This window comes from Ictidomys tridecemlineatus, chromosome 6 (assembly GCF_052094955.1).
Source record: "Ictidomys tridecemlineatus isolate mIctTri1 chromosome 6, mIctTri1.hap1, whole genome shotgun sequence".
Taxonomy (NCBI): Eukaryota; Metazoa; Chordata; class Mammalia; order Rodentia; family Sciuridae; genus Ictidomys; species Ictidomys tridecemlineatus.
The window spans coordinates 6,363,123-6,386,105 of record NC_135482.1 but is presented as its reverse complement, the minus strand read 5'-3'; the positions used below and the strand labels follow the sequence as shown (position 1 = coordinate 6,386,105).

Genomic DNA, 22,983 nt, shown 5'->3' with positions numbered 1-22,983 from the left:
TTATTGGTGTGTGTGTGGGGGGGGTACTGGAGATTGAACCTAAGGGTGCTTTACCACTGAGCGATATCATCAGTCTTTTATTTTTTTTCCATCTTGACATATATTTTTTAATGTTTGGCTAAATATTTTTTTCCCCAAGTCTTTTTTTAAATTAAATTTTAAGTCAGGGTCTTGCTAAGTTGCTGAGACTGTCCTCAAACTTGCAATCCTCCTGCCTCAGCCTCCTAATCATTGGGATTATAGGTGTGCACCACCACACCCAACTTCCCATCTTCCATCAATCAAGAGAGAAAGCCATATTGTCTGCCTTGCTATCTCTGCTCATCCTCAAGGTTTACACCAAGCAAAGGCAGCAGCTCCAGGCTCAGCAAGGTTAAGTTCAGAGAAAAACAGAAAAGCCTAGGGTTGCTTCAGGCTGGACACACACCCAGATGGGACCCAAGCACCACACAAAGCAGCAGGCAGAAATGTTTATTGCATTAGAAAAAACACCAATGTCAACCAGCAGACACCTCCATACTAGACACAATTTTTAGTTTGACTTCAAGGGCATAAAGGAATCTCGAAGGTACAAGATTTATTTCTGGGAGAGGGGAATGGTCTCATCCCTCTTCCTTCTCTGACCCTTTAAAACCAATGGACGTCTATAGAGGTGTCCACTGTGTAACACAAAGATATGACTCATTTCCCATTCTGTTTGCCTGTACATGCCCACATGGAGTTAGCTGGTCACAAGTATGCCCCTGAGGTTCTGGGATAGACAGAGAGAGGGGAGGATGGTGCTAGGGTCCTAGCCTGGGCCTGGGCTACCACAGAGAGTGACAGTGGGGCTTGCAGAGGGGGATGGGAGTCTGCCTCCTGCAGAGTTCTGGGAGGCTGCTCACCCCTCCATCTCCCCACATTGGCACGAATGGCTGCTGGGCATGAAGGGGGGACTTTTTGAGGAATCAAATGACTCAAATTCCCTCAGGGGAGCCACTCAGAATAACTCTGGGCCTGAGGGTGACTTGCTGCAAGGAGCAAAACCAGTTGAGCCTGGACATGGCAGAAAACAGCCCACTGCCCTCCAGATAGAGAAGACAGCTCTGGAGCAGGAACTGGGAAGAGGGAGTTCTGGGCCAGGCAAGCTGAAGAGCCAACTGGTGGGAGGCAGGGCGATGGCTGAGACCAACCTGCCACCTGCCCAGAAGAAACCCAGCTTCGGACACCCGTTCTTCCTGGGCCAATTCCACAAGTGAATCAATATTAAAGAATCCCTGTTGGTTTCCACTGTAATTTATCTATGTCCACCAGCAGTTTAGTGGATTTTGAGAAGAATGAGACTGCTCATTCATTTGGCCTCTAATCTTAAAGTTAATGTCACTTGGTATCCCAGCTGGACATGGCCCTGGTCAGATCACAGCAAATACTAAGGCAGAATGACATCTTTTCCTCTAGCTGAGACCCTGATGATGCCAACTGCTATGGATAATGGCAGAGACGGTGGGGATGGGGCCAGGGATGAGCAGCAGCTTTTCGGGGAGGAAAGGCGCCTGCCCCGGAAGGAGCAATTGAACTCAAGTTTAGAAGTGGCAGGGACCCAAGGGGGAGAGCCACGACTTAGGCACCTGGCAGCCGAGTCCTTTCTCCTCACTCACTGGTTTGTGTAAAGAAAGGAAGTCAGAGAGCCTCTCCAGATCCAGGATTCCAGACTGTTCCCTGCCCATGAGTTTCTAGCAGCAAGTCTTTAGGAAAATGCCCTCTCACACTCCAACCAGGCCTCCTTAAAGCCAGAATGACAATGGAAATGACATGTGCCTTCAAAACATATTTAGGATAATGTAAAAGTTCCTATTGGAAACAATTCTAAATTTTTTGCCACCGTGATTCTGCAACATTATTCTTTCTACATCAGGGGTATCTTCCTAGAGCAGGGAATCATATCCCCTTGGTCCCTAGCTGAATACTGCATATCGGTCTGGGTGGGTGGTTCTAAGTGACTGCAAATTACCTTCATCATTGTTTGCGGACAGAAGGCTTGGGTCTCTGTTGCACAAGCCCGGACCTTCAGCCATGACCGTCGGTCAGCTATGCTGAGGGAGAGAGCACTGTGGTGGACAGCAAACAGGTTTTCCAAAACTGATGGCAGAAAATTTTGCAATCAGTCCAGGTGGAAGGGGGAATGGCTTTATCCTGTTTTCTTGCTGTCACTCTCCTGTGATCCTGAGGCTCTAGCTGCTCCAGCCCTGGCCCCATGGGCTGGGACAGGGGAGGGAAGGTCGGGGAGCTGCAGCTAAAGAGTTCACTTAGGCTGGGTTAGTCACCCTGCAACTGGTCCCAAGTGTACCAAATCCTTTGGTGCATGAACCACTAGAGAGTAACTGCTTCTGGTCACGATGTTGTAAAACTCACCTGGGTCCCACAGGTGTGGCAACCTGGGTGGAGTGTGGGTATTCTCTGGAAGGAGGTTCTAGGTTGGGGCTCCTCCAAACTGTGCCTCTTGCTTTTTGCTTAAACAAATCCCCTCCGTTTCTCCAGTGTGGAGGACGCTTAGGAAACAGCGTCAAAAGTGAACTCACAGACAAGACAGCCTTAATAAATTAGTATAATACTATTAGAAGGGGTGGCATTTTGTTCTGTTTCTTAGCAGCATTGTCCTACATGCGGCCTGACGATCTCCTTCCCTGGGATTTTTAAAAAGCCGTCCCCTGGTTGTTAGCTCTGATGTAAAATTATAAAATAGAAATCTGGTAGGGTTTGTTTTGTTTAAAAAGGAAAAGCCCTGGAGAAGCGGGCGGTCCCGTGCAGTCCTGTTAGCTCTGGCCATTGGGTCTGCCCACAGCGTTCCCTCCAGGAGGCTGGATCTGGATGGAGTCCAGGAGCGGTCGGAGTGCCTGTCCGAAGGGCCTGCGGGGAAACAGACAAGAGCTGGGTGGGCTCTGGGTGTGCTCTGCCCACAGACAGACAGTGGAAGGTGGCTGCTGGCAAGGGCAGGGCTATGGTTTGGATACAGAGGGCCTATGTTCTCCTTCTCCTCTCTCTGCTTCCTACCATGGTGCCTCACTGCAAGCCCAACGGCAATTGGGCAAAGCAACTCTGGACTGAAACTGGGCCCAAATAAACTTTTGCTCAATATAAGCTGCTTATCTCAGGTATTTGTTACAGTCATGGAAAGCTGACTAATACAAAGGGCATCTCTCAAGGAGCCTGCTCTGTGCTGTCACTAATGGGGGCCCCTCCTTAGTGGGTACTACAGTTTTGCTATCTATGGCTCTAAGGTCTGGTAAGCTATGGTTTGAACAGGCTGCCTACCCACAGGGAACTACAGCTTTTCTGTACTTGATGTACATATGTCTTTAATTTTTGTGAAGAAAGTAAAAATTAAGTTGAACCAGGGAAACTGAGGCAAAAGAAAAAAAATATAGTTATGCAAAACTAAAAAGAAATAAACAAAAAAGATCTGAATAAGTCAGGAGTGAGAATGGCACACAACTAGATTCTTCTAGGAACTGAAGTCTTCCAGGGAATATTCAGAAAAAAAGTGGCCAAGTTGTCAGAAGATATTGATTCATTTTCTAAAGGACACTAAGCTTTCTCTCCTAGTAACTTAGCTGGAAAAGTCACTGCAAATACTGGAGTTTGGAGGCTTTTCATGGTAACTACACCCTTAAATAAGGTGGTCCACAACACACCTCAAGCACAGGCTTTTTCTCCAGTGGTGCTGCCGTTTTGAAAATCATCCCCAAGTTCAAGGGAATAAGTACTCCAAAGTGTAAACAGATGAAACCTAGAAACATCAACCCTAATTCAGACAAGTCCAGGAACTCCACCCATCAAATAATAACAACAAGAACATTCCGGCTGTGCAAGTTTGCTCAGGGCCCCATAACCTAGATCCATCAGCAGGGCTGTGGGATTGCACATACCCACCAAGGAACAGGAGGTCAGGGCCAAGGCTGGGAGGCTGGGGCTCTTCAGCAGTCTTGTTTCCTAGGCAAGTGTTTCGTGAGAGGTTTCTACCCAGGTGTGAAAAACAGCTCACCTTGTGGAGCTGGCTAAACCTGCCGGCTAAACATCCTGTTGGGCAGGACCCTACTTCAGGAGAAACTGAGTCTATAAATAAACATGGTCCTGGAGCAGGCAGGGGCTGCCTGAACCAGTAAACAGCAAAGGGAGGGAGAAGGTGGGATGGCTTTGGAGGTGTGTGCCCTTTTAGGGGATGACACTCCATGGATGGTGGCCCATAAGCCTTCCAGGGCTGGGACAACATCAAGGCAGAGGAGCTACAAAGTGTCCTTGAAGAAAACAACTAGTAAAGCTGGGTGTGGTGGCACACACCTAAAATCCCAGCAACCCAGGAGGCTCAGGCAGGAAGGTTGCAAATTTGAGGCCAGCTTGGGCAACTCAGTGAGACCCTATCTCAAAATAAAAAATGAAAAGAGCTGGGGATGTGGTTTGGTGGTAAAACAACTCTGAGATCAATCCCCATCACTGAATAGGACAAAAAAACTACTGAGGACTGTTCATGGGCAAGCAGAACTAGGTCTTTTTGTTTTTGCAGTGCTGGAGATTGAACCCAGGTCCTTGTGCTTTTGAGGCAAGTGCTGTACTTCCTGAACCCCCAGCCCAGAACCTGGTTTTGAGGGAATCAAAGTTGTCAGGGGGAAATGGAAGAAAGCAACAGCAGTTGTGAAATAAGCCACCTTGCTCTTCCTCAGACCTCCTCTCCACATCTACCCAACACTGCACTTAAGTTGGTACTGCAGGGGGAGGGCACACTTTGTGCATGATGGGAAAGATAGTTGCCAGGATTTTGTCCAAATATTGAAGTGGGTTTCTAAATTGTGCAGTTGTGTCAGGCCCACGGTCTAACTTCAAGCAGGGTGAACATGATACAGGTGTGCATTAGCAGGTGGGGAGAATGGTGGCCTTTGGTGGTAGAACCTGCTGTCAGGACAGGTCTGCCTGGTTGGAAGGATTCTGCTGCCAGTAGGGAAGGCAGATGTGGGCAGGGGAGGGGCACTGAGTGGGGATTTTCAAGGTTGGCCAAGGCAGGGCAAAGACAGAGCTCAACTTACGTGGAGAGAACTTCAGAGGGCAGGTCAGTGATGTAAGAAGGGATTTTCCGCCCAGTCAGGAACTGTGCCACTTCGTTGCTGAAGGTGTTACAGTTGTGTTCAAAGAGGTTATAGGCTTCACCTCTGGCATTGTAAGAAAGATTTGGAAATGGATGAGAAAGCCAGGAAGCATCGATGTGAAACTACTCAAACCAGGAAGTAGAAAGGTGAGCACAGCTGAGGGTGAGGACTGCAAGGGTCCCTCATGCCAAGGATAGTACCTTCTGCCCCACTGGTCCTTGACAACCAAGTTAGAAGGATGAACGGCTCCTGCAGTTTTGGAGTCTGCATTCACATGAGCAGAGCAGTAGCATTTAACTCTTTTTAAACTGACTAAAGCTTCTTAAGAGAAAATCTGCTTATGTTTGCATTTCATCCCAATCCAGCTACAAACCCTGCTTTTGATGTTCAGGACAAAGCACTTGGCCAGTAGAGGCTGAGAACAGCATTTACTGATTTTTCATCAGCAGGAACGAACAGCCCATCTTTCCTCTAAAAGTTTCAGCAGAAAGTATGCTGGGGTAGAGTATCTGTCGCCAACAACCTTGGGCTCTTTTTATGCCTTCTCTTCATATTCATTTAGTAACAATTGGACCAGGCTTTGTGTTGAGTGCTCCAGGACAGACACAGTGGCTGCCCACCAGGGGCTGACTATCTAGTCAGGGAGACAGACATCACTCCCACCCCACCTTCACTCACCGGAACAGAGACTCCCCCAGGGAGGACAGGTACTCCAGAAAGATTTCTTCTGTAACTTCTGTGCTCCCCACATCAACCACAGAATCTGGGGGCCCAAGCAATGTCCCTCCCTAAAAGAGCCAATTCAAAAAAAGCCATTAAATCACAATCTTTGTTTTGTTTTTTGTTTTATAGTGCTGGAGAACAAGCCCAGGGTCTTGCACATGCTGGGCAAGTGTTCTACCACTGAGCTACAACCCTTCATGCTGTCCCCCATCCAGTCCTTGGTTTTGTTTTTGCCCCCTGGGGTTCTAGGATTGAATCCAGGGGCACACACTTGCCTCGCCACCACTGAGCTACATCCCTGGTCATTTTAAAATTTTTACCTTTTTTTAGTACTGGGCACTGAACCCAGAGATGCTCTACTACTAACTTATATTTCTAGTCCTTATTAGCCCATGATGGCCTCAAACTTTCTGCCTCAGCCTCCCAAGTCAATGGAATTATAGGCATGCACCACCATGCCCTGCTTGAATTTTTTTAATGGGGTCCCTTGCAGAAAACCACAAGCACTCTGCTCCAACTTCTTATTTGACTTTCAGAGCCCTCTGGGTAGATGAAGAGGGTTATTTCCTGTTTGTATCAAGATTACAGTGGCTTAGAGCTTCCTATTGGACCTTGAACTGTCACATGCTAGCAGCACAGCTAAGACATTGGGCATCCTGCTGCTGTTGGAACTGGGAAGCTGGTCCTCTTGCAGGTCTGACTTTATGCAATCCACTCATCCAGTTGATAAAGAGAGAGAAACCCAGTATTTGTAGTCTCATTTTGTCCTCAACATGCCTGATCACGAGGACAGAATAGAATACTAGAAATGGCTCACACCTAAAAGGCCAGCTTTCCATGCCTTGGTTTCAGCAAAATACAGCCAGTTTCTCCTATGACATACTGGATGCTCTTTGTAACAATGTGAAAATGTGAAGGACTGTGAGAAATCTGGCAGGTTAGCAATTGTTTCCACAACCTAGTTCAGTTTTGAACTATGAGGCTAATATTCAGATGGTCACAGGACAAGAGAGCTGCTGGCCTGAGACACCTACAGAAAACCCTCAGTCAGTGCCACAGGATGCTGACAGACTGATGCCAGTCAAAGGGGAAGTAACAGGAAAAAGATGAGGACAGATCTGGGAAGGGAGAACACCCCAGAACAGAGCTGCCTGAAAAGGTCATGATTTATGGCCACTGAGAACCTTCTATGTAGTGGACATTGCTCTAGGGGAAGGCACAGTGAACAGGACAGGTAGTCAGAGGATAATTTCTCAGAGTGGTAAGAGACTAAGGGGTCACCATGACCTGCTATGATTCACACATGTGAAGAATTTTCGATGTACTGTGCCTTAAGATAGGCACTGGAGATATGAGATTCTTGCCTTCACGAGACTTATGGTCCAGCAGGAAGGCAGATAAAAACATAAACCAGTGTATAATTATAAACTGCAATAATGGTCGTGCTTGGAAAGTACAAAATGCCATTAGAATATATGACGGACCTTCCCCTTCTGAGGGGTCAGGCAAGACTTGCCTGAAAAAGGGACACTGAGCTCAGATTTGAAGGATGAAGAGTAACATGCAGGTAAAGGTTGGAGTACAGGTTTAAATGTCCAATGGGTGCCTCAGGAATGAGAAGTGGGCAGAGGTGGGGAGTGTGCAACCCAAACAGAGGCTGGCCGAGAGGGAGACAAGCTAGAGCACAGGGGGCCTTGGAGCCATGCTGAGCCTTCTGAGTTTTATTCCAAGAGCAAGTGGGAGAATTCTGGTTAATGCAAGGGAATATCAGGATTCGATGCTCACTCTGAGAACATCACTTTGCCTCCCACGTGGAGGACAGTGAGGGAGAAAGAGCGGACGCACGGAGCTCAGGAGGGTACTGCCACAATACAGGTTAGACATGAGGCTGGCCTGGACTATGGTGAGAGCTCTGGAGAAATGAGGAGAGATGAGATCAAGAAGCATTTCCCTTGTACAACCAGAGATATGAAAAACTGTGCTCTATATGTGTAATACGAATTGAAATGCATTCTACTGGGCTGGGGATGTGGCTCAAGCGGTAGCACGCTTGCCTGGCATGCGCGGGGCACTGGGTTCGATCCTCAGCACCACATACAAATAAAATAAAGATGTTGTGTCCACCGAAAACTAAAAAAAAAGTATTAAAAAATTCTCTCTCACTCTTAAAAAAATAAAAAGAAAAAAGAAATGTATTCTACCGTCATATATAACAAATTGGGATTAAAAAAAAATGGCTTTCCACTTATGAGACTCAGAATGATGGGTGTTGCCTTTACTTGAGCACCTCCTGTGAGCACCTTCAGATATCTCTTAAAATAATGTTCTGGAAAAGGCTTGGGGTATGAATAAGAGAGACTTGAGCTCTAGGACTGCTGTTGCTTACTGGCTGTGCAACTTTGAGCAAGTCACTTTACCTCTCTGTTCAGCTCAACATGGATGGGATTTCTACTGTGAGCCAGGTTCTATGTTGTGATGGGATATAAGGGTAAAATCCAATCTCAGCTCATGAGGAGCTTACATAGTTCCCTGTGGAGACACAGAAGCAGCTCCAGAAGGAAGGACCCACAGGTGAGATGGGAGCAAAGAGAAGGGCAAGGTTTTCTTGAATAATTCCCAACCACCCTTGCCTTTTTTTTTGGTGGTGGTCCTAGAGAGCAAACCCAGGGTCTTGGATGCTGGGCAAGTGCTCTACCACTGAGCTACATCTCCAGGCCCTGAACGAGTCTTAAGGTCTTTATGAGGCTACACCACAGGCCTCTATACACTAGGCCAGAGGCCAAGTACATAGTAAAAGCAAAATTCTTGGTCCTCACAGGAACCCAAGACTGCAGGTCAGGGTGTAGGGGAAGACACTCACCGGGGGACAGCTGGAGATACCGCCACTGCCAAAGAAGAACTCGTCCTTGTGCACAACTATGGAGGTGTGCCTGCCACATAGAGAGACACAGTGAGCCAGAAAAGGGAAACTTATCCAAGAAAAAGCAAGCACCATACTGCTATGAGAATAATTTCTGCCCAAGGATGTGAATGTGGTGACTAGTCTTATGAAACTAACCAAATAATGGTATAAGTAAATAAATATGGTTGCCCCTCCGTGTCCATGAGCACTGGTTCCAGAACACCCCTCCCCCCACAGATACCAAAATCCACACATGCTCAAGTCTGTTATATAAAACAGTATAATTTTTGCAAAGAATCTATGCACACCCTCAAGTATAATTTAAGTCATTTCAAGATTACTTATAATATCCAATACAATGTGAATTCTATGAAAATAGTTGTTATACTCTATTGCTTAGGGAATAAGAAAAAAGCCTGCAAGTAATACAGATTCAATATTTTCAATCCACAGTTGGTTGCACTTGTGGGTGTGGAGAGCTGCTGGGGCTACAGGTCAGGGTTTCTCCACCTCGGCACTACTGACATTTAGGGGTGGATAAACCTGGTTGTGGGGGCTGTCCTGTGCATTATAGGATGCTGAGAGGCATTGAGGCCTCTAGCTACTAGCTGCTAGTAGCATCCTCCCCCTAGCTGCAACAAAAATGTCTCTGGACACAGCCAAACATCCAGGGGTGGGGGTGGAGGGGCAAAAAACCCTGATGGAGAACGGCTGCTTTAGGAGGTATAGGAGGCAGAGGGCTGGGTTTCAAGCTGGAAGCCACAGGTGGGGCCTGAAGCTGAGAGTGCTGAGCAGTTTCCTAAAGCAGTCCACTGAGCGGCCCCACCCGACTCACCAGATGCCTTCCAGTTGTTTCCCTGTGGAGAAAAGGAGAGATTTAGCCACTTGGGATTGGATTAAATGGCTCCTCAGTCTGAGTAAATTTAGAAGGGCACTCAAACCCAGAGGAACCTATTAGAAGTCTCCTGGGAGAAATTTCTAGGAATTCAGCTCTCCTCCATTGCCGTCCTCAGGTCATGATAGGGTGCACTGTTTAGTAAGTTAAAAGTAACCAGAATCCTTTACCAGAAAGCAAGATTAAAACCAACCAACCAACCCACCCTACTGGTATAAGGGCTGGGGGCCTGGGAGTGTAGCTCAGTGATATAGAGCCTTGCCTAGCATGGATGAGGTCCTGAGTTTGATCCCCAGTACCAAGAGAAAAAAAATTCTGCTGGTACACTTAAGTGTATCCCAGTTTTATGCCTGTTCTTCTTTTGCCTTTGGGGTTAAGTCAGCTTTGCCCTTTTCTCTTTTTCTTCCAGTACTGGGGATTTAACACAGAGCTACATCCCAGCCCTCTTAATTTTTAAATTTTGAGACAGGGTCTTACCAAGTTGCCCAGTCTGGCCTCAAACTCCTGCCTCAGCCTCCTGAGTTGCTGGATACCCAGCTCAACTTTGCCTTTTTAATTTCTGTCTCTGCTACAATAAGACTAGAGTAAAACAATAAAAGCTGATAGTATTTCTTTACTGAGGTAAAATCCTTCAGAAAATAATGGAACCAAATTTGGCAAATATATGCATCTTAATAGTCAATGTGCATTTATTCTTTTGGTACTGGGGATTGAACTCAGGGCCTCATATATGCTAAGCACGTGCTCTACCACTGAGCCACGCTCCCAGCCCAATGCACATTTATTCTATACCTCTGTATGCCAGTAAGCTAGGTGTGGAAATACAAACACAGATTACTGTCCTGCCTTTAAGGAGCTCAAAGTCAAGTGGAAGGAGACACGTAAATCATTAACTAAGACACAATGTTGATAAGCTCTATAATAGTGGTAAAATTAGGAGCTATGTGTAATAAAGATAAAGATAAACTACCTTTGTGAGCTTCAGTTCAACCCATGAGCGAGCAGGGGCAGGGCTGGACGTTTCTGCCAGAGAGAAGAGTACAAGCAAAGGTACAGCTGTGAAGACTGAGGCCCTGGAGGGCAGGACGCAGTGATGGTGACAAGAGGAAGAGTGGCCAGCAGGGCTGCGGCAAGGCAGGGTGGCCTGCGGCAAGGCAGGGTGGCCTGGATGGAGGTGCTGTTGGCAGGGGAGCGCTGTGACCGCACCCACACTTTTAAAAGATTAACTGTAGCTGCAGCCGAGAAGATGAACGGGAGGGAAGAAGGGAGAGAGTAGGCTAGAGTCGGGAGGTCAGTGCACCACAGTGACAGGAGGGAGGGAAAGGTGCGAAGGACATGGGGACATGAGCAAACCTCACCCACTTACCTGGGGCTACCAGCTCATACAGTCACTTACTGATTGCAAAGTGCCACCTTTACTGTGTGCCCTGTGGTTCTCTAGAGGATCAAAGCACTGTGTGAAAGGAAAGTCCCATGCTTGGGCTTCTTTCTTGGTGTTTTACATTGTTGTTCCCTTTCTTAGGTAAATTATGAGATTTCAAATAAATATCTAGCTCTTTAAGGTATTATTTTGACTGAATGCTGGGGATGGAACCCAGGGCCTTGCACATGCTAAGCCAGTGCTCTACCACTGAACCACACCCACAGTCCCTAGGAAACTTTTAAATAATATGACTTTAACCTAATTTCTTCTCTGTATAAGAAAGGAGGAGCCACAACCTCTCCATGAGGACCTGCTGATGGTGGCTCACACTGTCCTCAGAGGTGGCTAAGAAAACCCAATAGGTTCAGACACTGGCTTTTCTACATGTTAAGGATGGTGGACTTTGGGCCACCTTCCTAAGCCTCAGCTTCTCCAATAGAGTTGTGACCAATAATAATGTATGTGAAGTATCAGTAGGTGGTACATAGAAAACTAATAGAGGATATCATAGGTCTAATGACCTTGGGAAAGGAGTTAAGACTTCCAAAAGAGCTATTGTGCATAACTAATTAGAACAAACAAACAAACAAACAAAGACTTCCAATAGATAAAATGAGTTCTCCTGGGCCACCCATATTGGGTCCCCTCTTACCCCTACAAATAATTCTATTTCTAGTCTTTTGTTTGTTTCTATTCCTTTTTTTTTTTTTTTAATTTTTTTAGTTGTCAATGAACCTTTATTTAACTTGTTTATTTATATGCAGTGCTGAGAATCACACATGCCAGGCAACTGCTTTACCTCTGAGCCACAACCCCAGCCCCGTGTTTCTATTCTTCACACTTGAGTAAATCCTACTCCTTTCACTCTTGGAAAAAAATGAGTTCTTCAGGATGGGTGGGCAAGCTCTAACGATTTCAGCATCCAGGGAATTACTATGAAATGCTCTATTTTATGTATAAACATTTCATTCTTGGCTGTTAAAGTCTTGGCAGACTAAATGGAATAACAAAGAAAAATGAAATATGCCAGAGTTCTTCTTTCTATTGGTCTTCCAATCCCAGAGGCAGCTTCCTTTTCACTAAGAAATCTGCTGCTCTGGCCCACAAGACCACAAATGGATGGAGGGATCCTGGCATGGGTTTCTGAGGTGGGGTTTTTATAGGGCAGACTCTGCCCTTATCCAAACTGAGCTGAAATTCCAGAAGTTGATCAGAACCACACTGGATGCCGAGGAGGGAGATATCCATCTCTCCATTGCTGGGCTCCGCTGGACTCTACTAGCCATGAAGTTGGAACCACTCTTTTCCGATTCTTGAAGTCTCCTCTTCGTTTATTATAAGTAAAGTGGGAGGACTAACACTACATTTTAAACAGAGCTGATAGGGCTGGGGATGTGGCTCAAGCGGTAGCGCGCTCGCCTAGCATGCGTGCGGCCCGGGTTCGATCCTCAGCAGCACCACATACCAACAAAGATGTTGTGTCCACCGAGAACTAAGAAAAGATAAATAAATGTTAAAATTCTCTCTCTCTCTCTCTCTCTGTGCCCCTCTCTCTCACTCTCTCTTTAAAAAAAAAAAAAAAAAAAAAAAAAAAAAAAAAAAAAAAAACAGAGCTGATATAGTCTTCTGGTCTGCCATTTATAAAACAGCTGTTGTCTAAGTTGTGGTTTGTTTATTTCCTTCTAAGACATGTATGATTTAGTGGTACTGGGCAGATGAGGAACACTTGTTTTTCTCTTGTTTTTCTTTCAAATGAAGCTTCTCTCATATACTTTGAGAAAATACTGCACTCACCAAGAGGAAAAAACATGCAGTGATTGAGAACATAGGTCTGGGTAAGCAGGCCAGGTGTGATTCCTATGAGTGAGCCAATCTTTATTGAGTGAGTATTATGTTTCAGGCACTATTAATTGCACTGGGAATACATCAGCAAATAAGGAGATAAAAAACTCTTTCATGACACTTAACAGGTGAGGGGAGGAAGGGTCAATAATACTACTAATAATGTCATAACATGTTAGCAATAGTGAGTGTATAGGGAAAAAAGACAAGAACAGGGTAGAGGAGACAGGGATGGTCAGGGTGGGCCTCTTTGTAAAGATGACATTTGAGCCAAGATTTGAAGTGGGTAAGGGGAGAAGCCATTCAGAGGCTGGACAGACCAGATATATCTGAAGGACTGAAAGGAAGCCAGAGCGGGCTAGATTAGGGTGTGAAGAGAGGAAAAGCAGAGATAAGACAGGTAGTGGAGGCTGGATCACACGAGGTCTTGAAGAAGCTGGGGACTCTAAGCTCAAGCTAAGAGTAGCCACTGACCGACCACACGTCACTATTAACATTAAAATTAAATAAAAGCACAAACTGAGCACCTCTGTTGCACTAACCATGTTTCAAGTACTCTAGAGCCACATGTGGTTATAGTGCAGGTCTAGAACATTTCCATCACTGCAGGAAGTTCTATCCCACAGTGCTATTTAGTTCTTTGCAGTGCCAGGGATACACTGGGAAGTCCCAAGGCTTCACACATGCCCCACAAGCACCCTGCACTGAGCTACATCCTCAGCCCTGGACAGGCATAACAATAACAGTCTGCTTCATAACATTTCTAGGGTTAAAAGAGATGACGAATGACAAAGTAAGAATGAGGCAAAGCCTGAGGGCACAGGGCAGCCAGGGGACTTTGGACCAGCACCCATGAGAAGTTTTGAAATGTTTCAGGCCTTCAGTGCTGAGACCTGCTGGCATTCTCCACAAACACAGTCTTGTTTTAGCTTTTGTTTTTGGTACTGGGGACTGAATTCAGGGGTACTTTATCATTGAGCCATATTGCCAACCCTTTCTATTTTTTTTTATTTTGAGACAGGGTCTCACTAAGTTGTTTAGGGTCTAAGTTGCTCCAGCTGGCCTTGAATTTATGATCCCTCCTGCTTCAGCTTCTTGAGTTGCTGGGATTACAGATGTGCATGACCATGGCTGGCTATAATTCAAAAGTTTTATAGCTATTCTCCTATTTGTGTCCTTCTCCCCAGTTGGACTACAACTGCCTCAAAGACAAGGATAGTTCCTTACACATCACTGTACCTCCATCACCTAAAGTACCTGGACTAGAGATGCTACATGGACATCTGCTGAGATGACCTATTCTATTCAGTTTAGTCAGTGCTGTTAGCTGCTGCACAGTGCCACTGAGGCCACAGTTCTTATCCCTAATCTTGGCTGCCCCGCATTATTCAAAAGACTCTGCAACCCTGGCATATTGTGCTCCAGTTGGGTCAGCTACTGCCCCTCAGGTAACCACACTCAGTGACAGATGCATCAGCTCAGATAGATCTTGCTACAATAATTTGAAGAGGGGCCTTAGAGATCATCTTGTCAGGTATTTTATACCTGAAAAAAAAGTCCTTACTTTACTCTCCTTCATATTCTCTGTACCCATCACTAAATTTGCCTATAAGCTAGACATTATACTTTCTTGTTATTTGGCTGCATCAAGGTTCACTTTTTCTCATCCACTCTGTCAGACATGATGAAGTGACCTGTAGTTCCAGCTACGTGGAATGCTGAGGCAGGAGATGATCCCTAGAGCCCTGGAGTTTGAGGCCATCCTGGGCAAAATGGCAAGACCTCATCTCAAAGTAAACAACAACAACAAAAACAAAAAACAAAACAAAAAAACCCCTCTATCCCCCCTGCAAACACAAAAACAAAAAATCCTCATCATAGAATTGTGATAGGAGCTACAGAAAAAAATTCTCTCATTTATGCATTCTTTCTTTTATTAATTCATCAAGACCTTCATGGTTATCCTTATTCTCCCAACATTTTAAGTGGTAGGTAGGGCTAAGATTTATTAACATAATTTTACAAAGAGGTGAGTAAAGATCCATGGTTTGTCCAGTATGAAAATGAGACAAAGCCACATGTGAGGATGAACTTTTGGAGGAGCATAGGAAGAAGGCTTGCTGCATGTCAGCCTACTCTTGGGAGGAAAAGAATGAGGGCCATGGTTTTGACAGGATGACAGGCATTGGAAAGTGGGACTGAACTGACATTTAAAATTTTTTGGCCAGACTAGAGTAGGTGAAGAGGGGTTGGTATTTTCAGACTGAAGTAGAGCCCAAGGCCATTTGGGACCTGAACTAGGTTCTGTGGATATTGGCACAGTATAGAAGCAGATGACTTCCCACTTGCAGAGTAGGTGGTCAGATGGCTGCATCTCCAGGCCTATTGGCACATACAATGCACTCATTTTGAAGTCTATTAAGTATGAACACAGAAAACCAGTGGAAGACATGGACATTAGCCCTGTTTTTCATCATGAATAAGAGAATGTAGAAATGAAGTTTGCATTAGTCAGCCTCCTACTTATTATAAAAATGGCTGCATCAAAGCCAAGGAGAGGGTCTGGAGTTGTGGTGCAGAGGTAGAGCACTTGCTTAGCATGTGGGAGGAACTGGGATTGATCCTTAGCACCATATAAAAATAAATAAATAAAGCCAAGGAGAGAACACTAACCCATCTCACTGACTTAGATGGATGTACCTTGTGCATACAGATTTAAGTGCTGGTTATAGGCCAGCACCTGGTGCTGGTGTTAAAGAAATGCCTACTTCTCTTCTTCTTCTTTCTCTCTCTGCCTCTCCTTTCCTTCAGGCACCCCCCAATAAAATCTCTTGGTTGAATCTCAAAGAAAAAAAAAAGGCTACTAAGAAGTGCAAAGTATGGGTGACAGTGATGCGTCTCCCAGGGCAGGGGCCTCTCATTGATAACTTAAAAAAAAAAAAAAAAGAGAGAGAGAGAGAGAGAGTGTTTTGATATTTATTTTTTAGTTTTCGGCGGACACAACATCTTTGTTTGTATATGGTGCTGAGGATCGAACCCGGGCCGCATGCATGCCAGGCAAGCACGCTACCACTTAAGCCACATCCCCAGCCCTCATTGATAACTTTTCATTGTCATTGTAGCCCTCTGCAGCCAATATTATATATAAAAAAATGACTATTAGCAGAAGGCTTTGCCCATCCTTTGGGCAGAGAAAGGAATCTAGAAAATCATCAAGAAATCAACATGAGCCAGAAGTGGTGGCACATGACTATAATCCCCGCAGCTTGGGAGGCTGAGGCAGGAGGATTGTGAAAGCCAGCAAATTAGCAAGGCCCTAAGCAAATCAGGGAGGACCTGTCTCTAAATAAAATATGAAAAGGGGCTGGGGATGTGGATCAGTGTTAAGCACCCCTGGGTTCAATCTCTGGTACAAAGAAAAAAAAAAAAAAAGAAATCACATTTTCACCTCTGGACTTTTCCTAGGCTGTTCTCCTTACCAGGGATACTTCATCTCCCTACTTGTTGTTTGACTGACTTCGCTTATCCTTGAGGTCTTAGCTACAGTGTTGCTTCCTCCAGGAACCTTTCCTGGAGGAACATGCCTATAATTCCAGATATCAAGGAGGCTGAGACAGGAGGATTGCAAGTTCAAGCCCAGCCTTCATAAATTAGCAAGACCCTGTCTCAAAATAAAAAAATAGAAAGAACTGGGAATGTAGCTCAGTGGTAAAACATCCCTGGGTTCAATCCCCAATACCAAACAAACATAAGAACTAATGACTATTTTAATCTTCGAAAAGGTAAGTTAGGGGCTGAGGCTGTGGCTCAGCGATAGCGCGCATGTCTGGAATGTGTGAGGCACTGAGTTCAATCCTCAGCACCACATATAAATAAATAAATAAAGGTCCATTGACAACTAAAAAATAAAATATATATGTGTGTGTGTGTGTGTGTGTGTGTGTATATATATATATATATATATATATATATATATATACTAAAAAAGGTAGTTTAAAATTACTTAATATACTAGTATTGACATTCTTTTTTATTTTTTTTTTTAAAGAGACAGGGAGAGAGAGAGAATTTTAATATTTATTTTTTAGTATTTGGCAGACACAACATCTTTGTTTGTATGTGGTGCTGAGGATCCAGCCTGGGCCATATGCATGCCAGGTGAGCACACTACCGATTGAGCCACATCCCCAGCCCAACATTCTTTGTCAATACAGGATTCTTTCCTAGGATAAAAATAACTTGCGAGTTCTCTTCCTCAGTACTGAGAGGGTCCCCTCAATTACTGCCTACCTTGCAGCGATGTTTTGGGGTAGGCCTGCAGCATTCGCACCATTTGCCCAGGTAATGTTCACTGAATAACAAGCACTGTGCCAGACTCTAGGGATACAATTGAGGGCTCTTGTCCCCATAGAACTTCTTGTCCAGTGGAAGGAGGTCAGAAAATAAGCAATTATAAAACAGCATGATGAATGCTTCTAAAGGAATATACAGGATGTTATCAGAGACACATGAGCAAGATCTGGAGGGTCAGGGAAAGGTTCCTGGAGAAAGCAACACTGTAGCTAAGACCTCAAGGATAAGCAGAAGTCAGTCAAACAGGAAATAGGGAGATGAAGTACCCCTGGTAAGGAGAACAGCCTAGGAAAAGTCCAGAGGTGAAAATGAGACCCTGAGGCCTTCTGTCTAGTTAGGTATGTGGCAGCCCTTCTCTGATATGGTTCTGCAAGGGTGAAGCCCTGGTGCTCCAAGGTACTTAATGGGAGAATTGACGAAACACTCACTCAAGTCAGTTTCTTCCAGTGCTCAATTCCCTTGCAGAGCCCAGCTGAGGAAGGCTAGTGTTGAGTGTTAAGCAGGAGGTGGTAACAGATAAGGCTACAGAAAATAAGCAGGAGCAGGAACAAGCAGGGTCCTGTAAGCCACATTTGTTTCCATTTTGCCATAAAGAAATTGCAGGATTACTAAATTCATTCATTCAGTGGCTATCAAACAGTTCACACAATGAACAATAAAAATCTAAAACAATGCACAATAGATGGCATTAAACCATTAAAAAACCTCCTTCAGATTTCAATACATTCTATTTAATTTTTCTTTTCTTTTTTTTTTCAGCACTGGGGATTGAACCCAGGAGAGCTGTACCACTGAGCCACATCTCCAGACCTTTTTTGAGACAGGGTCTTGCTAAATTGCCAAGTCTGGCCTCAAACTTGTTATCCTTCTGCCTTAGCTTCCCAAGTATCTACTTAATTTTCAAACCTTAATCATTCCCTTAATAAATATTTACTTGGGCTGGGGATAGAGCTCAGTGGTAGAGTGTACACTAGTGCGTGTGCACACCCACAACAATGGAGCCTCACTGGGCACCTGCTCCCATCTCTGTGAGATAGATTCCCTGCCCTTCAGGGGCTTGAGACTCTTTGCTGAAACATCTGAAATAGCTGCACCACTCATTTTGGCATCAATCATAATCTACTTTATACTGTTATCTAATTGTATGTGCACATACATTATTTTTAGAGAAATTAACTCCCAAAGGACAGAGTTCCTATTACTATTCGTATTGCAGAGTTAAGCAAGGAAGTGAGCATAGAATAAAATCTAAAATATTTATCAGATTACTTTCTGCCAAGACATATATATATATATATTCTATGGCCCCAGGTCTTTAAACCTGGGAATAGTTTTGAGATGAGCTTATAACGTAAAATAAATGTGATGTATGGTGCACAAGACTTCAGAATTTAAAAAATTTAATTTTGCAAAATTTAATTTTGCACAATTAAAAAACAAACCTCTTCATTTCTCTCTATGTACTTCAGCACAAAAAGAGGTCATAAAAATTTAAAGAGCAGCTAAAATTATTAAGAGGAAGAACTGAAGTACAATTAAAATAGCTAATTATATCAGGCAAATGGTGATATGGGGGAAAAGTTGCAATCAGGCTGTCTGCTCAATAAGAAACCTAAGGATAATTGTGAGATCATTTTCATGGAGAGTGAGGAACAGTGGAACAGGAATATCTTCCTGGGAGGCAACTCCAGGAGACTAAAAACAGGACAGGGTAAATCTGTGGTGTCCACATGATTTCAGGGAATCTCACTGAGTGTTATCTAGTCTGATCATGAACTGTAATAGAGCTGGAGGAGGTCTCACATAATGGGGAACTAACGTAACTGAAGGATGACAGGGCTCTGCTGTTAACGTCACATGAATTTAATTTGCAAAAAGGTAGGTTAGGAAGGACAATCATAACTTTAGAAGATTACAAATGGCACATACACATTGAACCTAGATTTTTTTTTTCTCTTTGAACTTTAACATTTGGCTGTCTTTAGATACTTTAACAAGGTACCCACTTTATACTAACCATATGGGAACACATTACACAGTAGAGACGGTAGAGCAAAGTGACATGAGTTTTGGAACTCAGACTGCCTGTGTTCAAAACCTAGATCTGCCACATACCAGCTGTGTGACTTGGAGAAATTTCTTAACTCCCTTTGTCTGAGGCTTCTAAGTTGAAAGATGAAGGTAAGAGCAGGAACTCTCTCACAAAGATATGGTAAAGATTCTAATGCATGCAAAGTACTCAGAAACAAAGGGTCTGGCCCACTGTAAATTCTCAAGGCTATTAATATACTTCTATAATTCTTACAAAAATCAGGAAACAAATGGATTTTTTAAAGTTTCAATATATTTAGGAATGGGAAATCAATATATAGAAGCTAATAAAACTGGGATATATCCAGGTTATATATGGTTAGTGGTATCTTAATGGGATAAACCAGCAAAGCAACGATCACTGTGTAAATTTTCAACTCTAGAAAGTATAGCTATTAGTTTTGCTATTATTTTTTCCAAAAGGTTTAAAAGAAACATGAAAAAAGAGCAAAGAGAAAGAAGAGTTAGATGTGATGTGAGTTAGGTGATATCCTCAGAAACATTATTGTAACAGGATGTGCCAAAATAGTAAAGTTGCCCTGGTTGGCTGAGTCTTCCTAGGATTTCACATCTATTTAAAAGGGTTTATTACTTCACCTTCACTTATGGCCCTTTTCCCTTCACCCAGTGTACTCTACAAAGGCCTGCTTTCAGTTCCAGTACCAGGAGGACTCTGGACTTTCTCCTGCCTCCAAGCCTTGGCAGGTTGCTTCCTCTTCTACCTGCACTACTGTGACTCTCTGATTGGCCTCCAGAGGCTACTTCTTCCTCATCCTACCTCATATCCTTATTTAAAATACCTCTGGTTATTTTCAATCTCATTATCCAGTTAGCTTCCTGCACAGCACATATCACAATTTTTATTTATTTTATGCTTGTATATGTGCTTATTTTTAATGTCTCTCACACAAACTATCTCTATGGCGGTGAACAACATCATTGTTCATTCTATCATCTTCAATGAACACACAGGACATAGTAGACACTCAAGTATCTGTTGAATGAATGAAACAATGATCCTTAAGGTCCCTTTAAATTAAAAAGTAACAGATCAAAAACATAGTGTAAAGTGAGAGACTTTTTATTTACAGATCTAGGCAGTATCTAAGTGTTGCCTCACTCTGAGCAAACTAAACAAATGGCTTCATTCCAAGGAGTTTAGTTAGAACTTGATTTATATAATCTAGCACCTTCCTCAAACTGTGCCTTTGTTAGTTTTACTTTCGAATTTGCCTTATTATTATTTTTTTCAGTGCTGGGGATTGAATTTAGGGCCTCAAGCACTCTACTACTGAGCTATACTCCTAGCCCTACCTTACTTGATTCAACAACTTCAGTCCAATAATGGGTTGGCTACCTAAAAATTATATGTAATATAAATATATATATAACAGCATCCAATCTCTCCCCAGTACAAATAATAACAATTATATAAAAATACAGATTTATGCTCCAAAACTCCAGGAAATTCTGATTTAGTACTTGAAGTATGGCTCTAGAATCCATATATTTAAAGCTTTCCTTAATTTAAATAGATAATATGTATACATAGTACAGGATTCAAACAGTAAGAAAAAGCACTTGCGGTTGCCCCCACCCTCTTCCATCAAGTTCCTCTTTCCATAAGCTGCCACTATTACCAACTTCTCCTGTATACTTCCAGATAATTATTTTCCTAAGCAAGCACATATATATCCTTTGCTTTAAACACACACATGCACATTTAAAGAACTGTTTTAATCTTAATTTTTTTCTTATCTCATTTAACAACGTATGTTGAAAATGAAGGGGTTTTGGGGCTGGGGCTGGGGCTCAGAGGTAGCACACTTGCCTGGCATGTGTGAAGCACTGGGTTCGATTCTCAGCATCGTGTAAAATAAATAAAGGTCTATCAATAACTAAAAAAAAAAAAAAGAAGAAAAGAAAATGAAAGAGTTTTGTTTGTTTGTTTTTGTTTTATTTTGTAGTGTTGGGATTGAACCCAGGGCCTTGTACATGCTAAGTGTTCTGCCACTGAGCTACATCCCAGACTGGTAACTATATTTTTTACAAGCACTGTAGATGATTCTGATGTGAAGCCAAATATAGAAACCACTCACTAGCCTAGAGTTGAGGGATTAAGTTCAACTCACTATGACACATTAGAAACTCAAGGACATTGAAAAGATGCAAGTAGTCATACTTTCCTGACCTCTGCCCCCTTGCCTCCCAGAGATAAACCAAATCTTTCTCCAATGTCTTCATAGAAACCAGGAAACACAAGCCATTTAAATGAATGTTGCCCAAAACTGTTCAATTTTCAATTCCTGAATTCCTTTCCTGCTCATTATTACCTGAAATTACAAACCTGACAATTTCTATGTGACACAAGACATTTTGATATTTGGATAGAAATGAGGTTTGATCTACACGGAAACAAGCGCTGACTTTTTCTCCCAGCATTAACACAGTTTAACGGGGCACAATTGCAATACTTTCCTTACTAATCCTTACTCATACAACAGCATCCAATCCCTCCCCAGTACAAAAGCAATTAACTTTGAAAATGCTGAGAGAAGACTGCATTGTCAGGCCGAACTTTCTGAATTCTGAAGTTCGGGCTCTTGTTAACCTGACTTGACTTCTACCCTTGGGGGAGATGGTTGGGCCCTTCTGAGCAGTTCTTGTTCTTCCTTCTCATCTACCTCAGGGATGCAGAGGGAGTTTACTTTTGGGAAGGAGGAAGGAGTTTACGGAGGGAAGGCTCTCTGAGGGCCACCCGAGAATCTCGTCCGCAGTGTCCCTTTCACCACGAGGGGCACCACGCGGGAGGCATCCTCACCTTCCCTACACCGCGCCAAGGAAAGAGGAGTGTACAGGGCTTCCAGGAGAGGAACCTGCCAGGATCTAGCTGACTTACCTCACCCCTAATCGAAGGGCCCCTGGTGGGCTGGGTTTCTTTCCAAGCCCCCAGGAATGAGTAGGGCATGACTCCCATCCCTTCTCCCTGGATCATACGCGAAGATGGGAAAATGGGGCTCTGCGAGCCCAAACCCGAGACCCATTCCTCTCCACCCCGCCTTTCCTTCCAACCTCTGGGCCCTGCGTCTCCCCCTGAGTAATGCCCACCTCTCCCCCACCATGGCCGGCTGGCGTCCTCTTGCCTGGCTCCTGCCTTCCTTCCCACCTGATCCCGGCCCCCTCACCCAGCATGATGGGGCTGAGCCGCCGGGCCAAGCCCTTGGACAGGTCGTACACGTAGAGCTTCACCGGATAGAGATTCGGCGGCTCCATTGGGACCCGTGGCGGCGGCCACGATGGCCCTCGGGCACCCGGCAGCGGCTTGGACCTTCCCGTACCCGACGGGGGTGGGGAGAGGAGGGAGCCGGGGGACCGAGCCCGGGCCCGGCCTGAGGGGCGGGGGAGAGGCCGCCCTGCGCTGCTCGCGCCCCCACACCCGCTACTGGCAACGACTACTGTGAGGTGACAGAGGGGGGGGGACTGGGAGGATCCGTACCGAAGAGGGGGCGGGACACGCATTTTCGCGCATGCGCGTACCGTCTTGACCGGGGAAGGGGCGGGGCTTAAAGGGGCGGGGCTTCCGCGCAGCATTGGCTTTAGGTAGAGACCTTCGTGGAAGCGTGGTTGTGGAAGTGGG

At 44.5% G+C, this 22,983-nt stretch overlaps 1 protein-coding gene across 4 annotated transcripts; it reads right to left on the bottom strand.

The window, feature by feature from the left end:
• Positions 1-457: 457 nt before the first annotated feature.
• Desi1 (desumoylating isopeptidase 1) lies at positions 458-22,850 on the bottom strand. Of its 4 annotated transcripts, none has more exons than XM_040277406.2 (7): positions 22,532-22,850; positions 9,578-9,599; positions 8,701-8,770; positions 5,796-5,905; positions 5,058-5,180; positions 3,672-3,766; positions 458-2,886 (listed from the first exon to the last, which is right to left on the bottom strand). In XM_040277406.2, exons 1-6 carry the CDS (start codon positions 22,617-22,619, stop codon positions 3,673-3,675), a joined length of 507 nt encoding a protein of 168 aa, XP_040133340.1. In that variant the 5' UTR covers positions 22,620-22,850; the 3' UTR covers positions 458-2,886; position 3,672. The 4 variants fall into 4 exon arrangements, with proteins under 4 accessions (XP_040133340.1, XP_077908799.1, XP_040133341.1 ...); XM_078052673.1 differs by lacking the exon at positions 3,672-3,766 and adding an exon at positions 21,178-21,244 and having other exon boundaries at positions 22,532-22,668; XM_040277407.2 differs by lacking the exons at positions 3,672-3,766; positions 8,701-8,770 and adding an exon at positions 5,719-5,729 and having other exon boundaries at positions 5,058-5,239; positions 22,532-22,849.
• Between the last annotated feature and the right edge of the window lie 133 nt (positions 22,851-22,983).

Bases quoted from the DNA above. Each gene is read 5' to 3' on its own strand.
- Desi1 (XM_040277406.2), bottom strand. From the start codon at position 22,619: ATGGAGCCGCCGAATCTCTATCCGGTGAAGCTCTACGTGTACGACCTG. The intron at 5,906-8,700 runs GTGAGTGTCTTC...TGGCTCTTTTAG, and splicing joins GTATCTCCAGCTGTCCCCCG to GGAGGGACATTGCTTGGGCC. The intron at 5,181-5,795 runs GTGAGTGAAGGT...TTACAATGCCAG, and splicing joins CTGGGGGAGTCTCTGTTCCG to AGGTGAAGCCTATAACCTCT.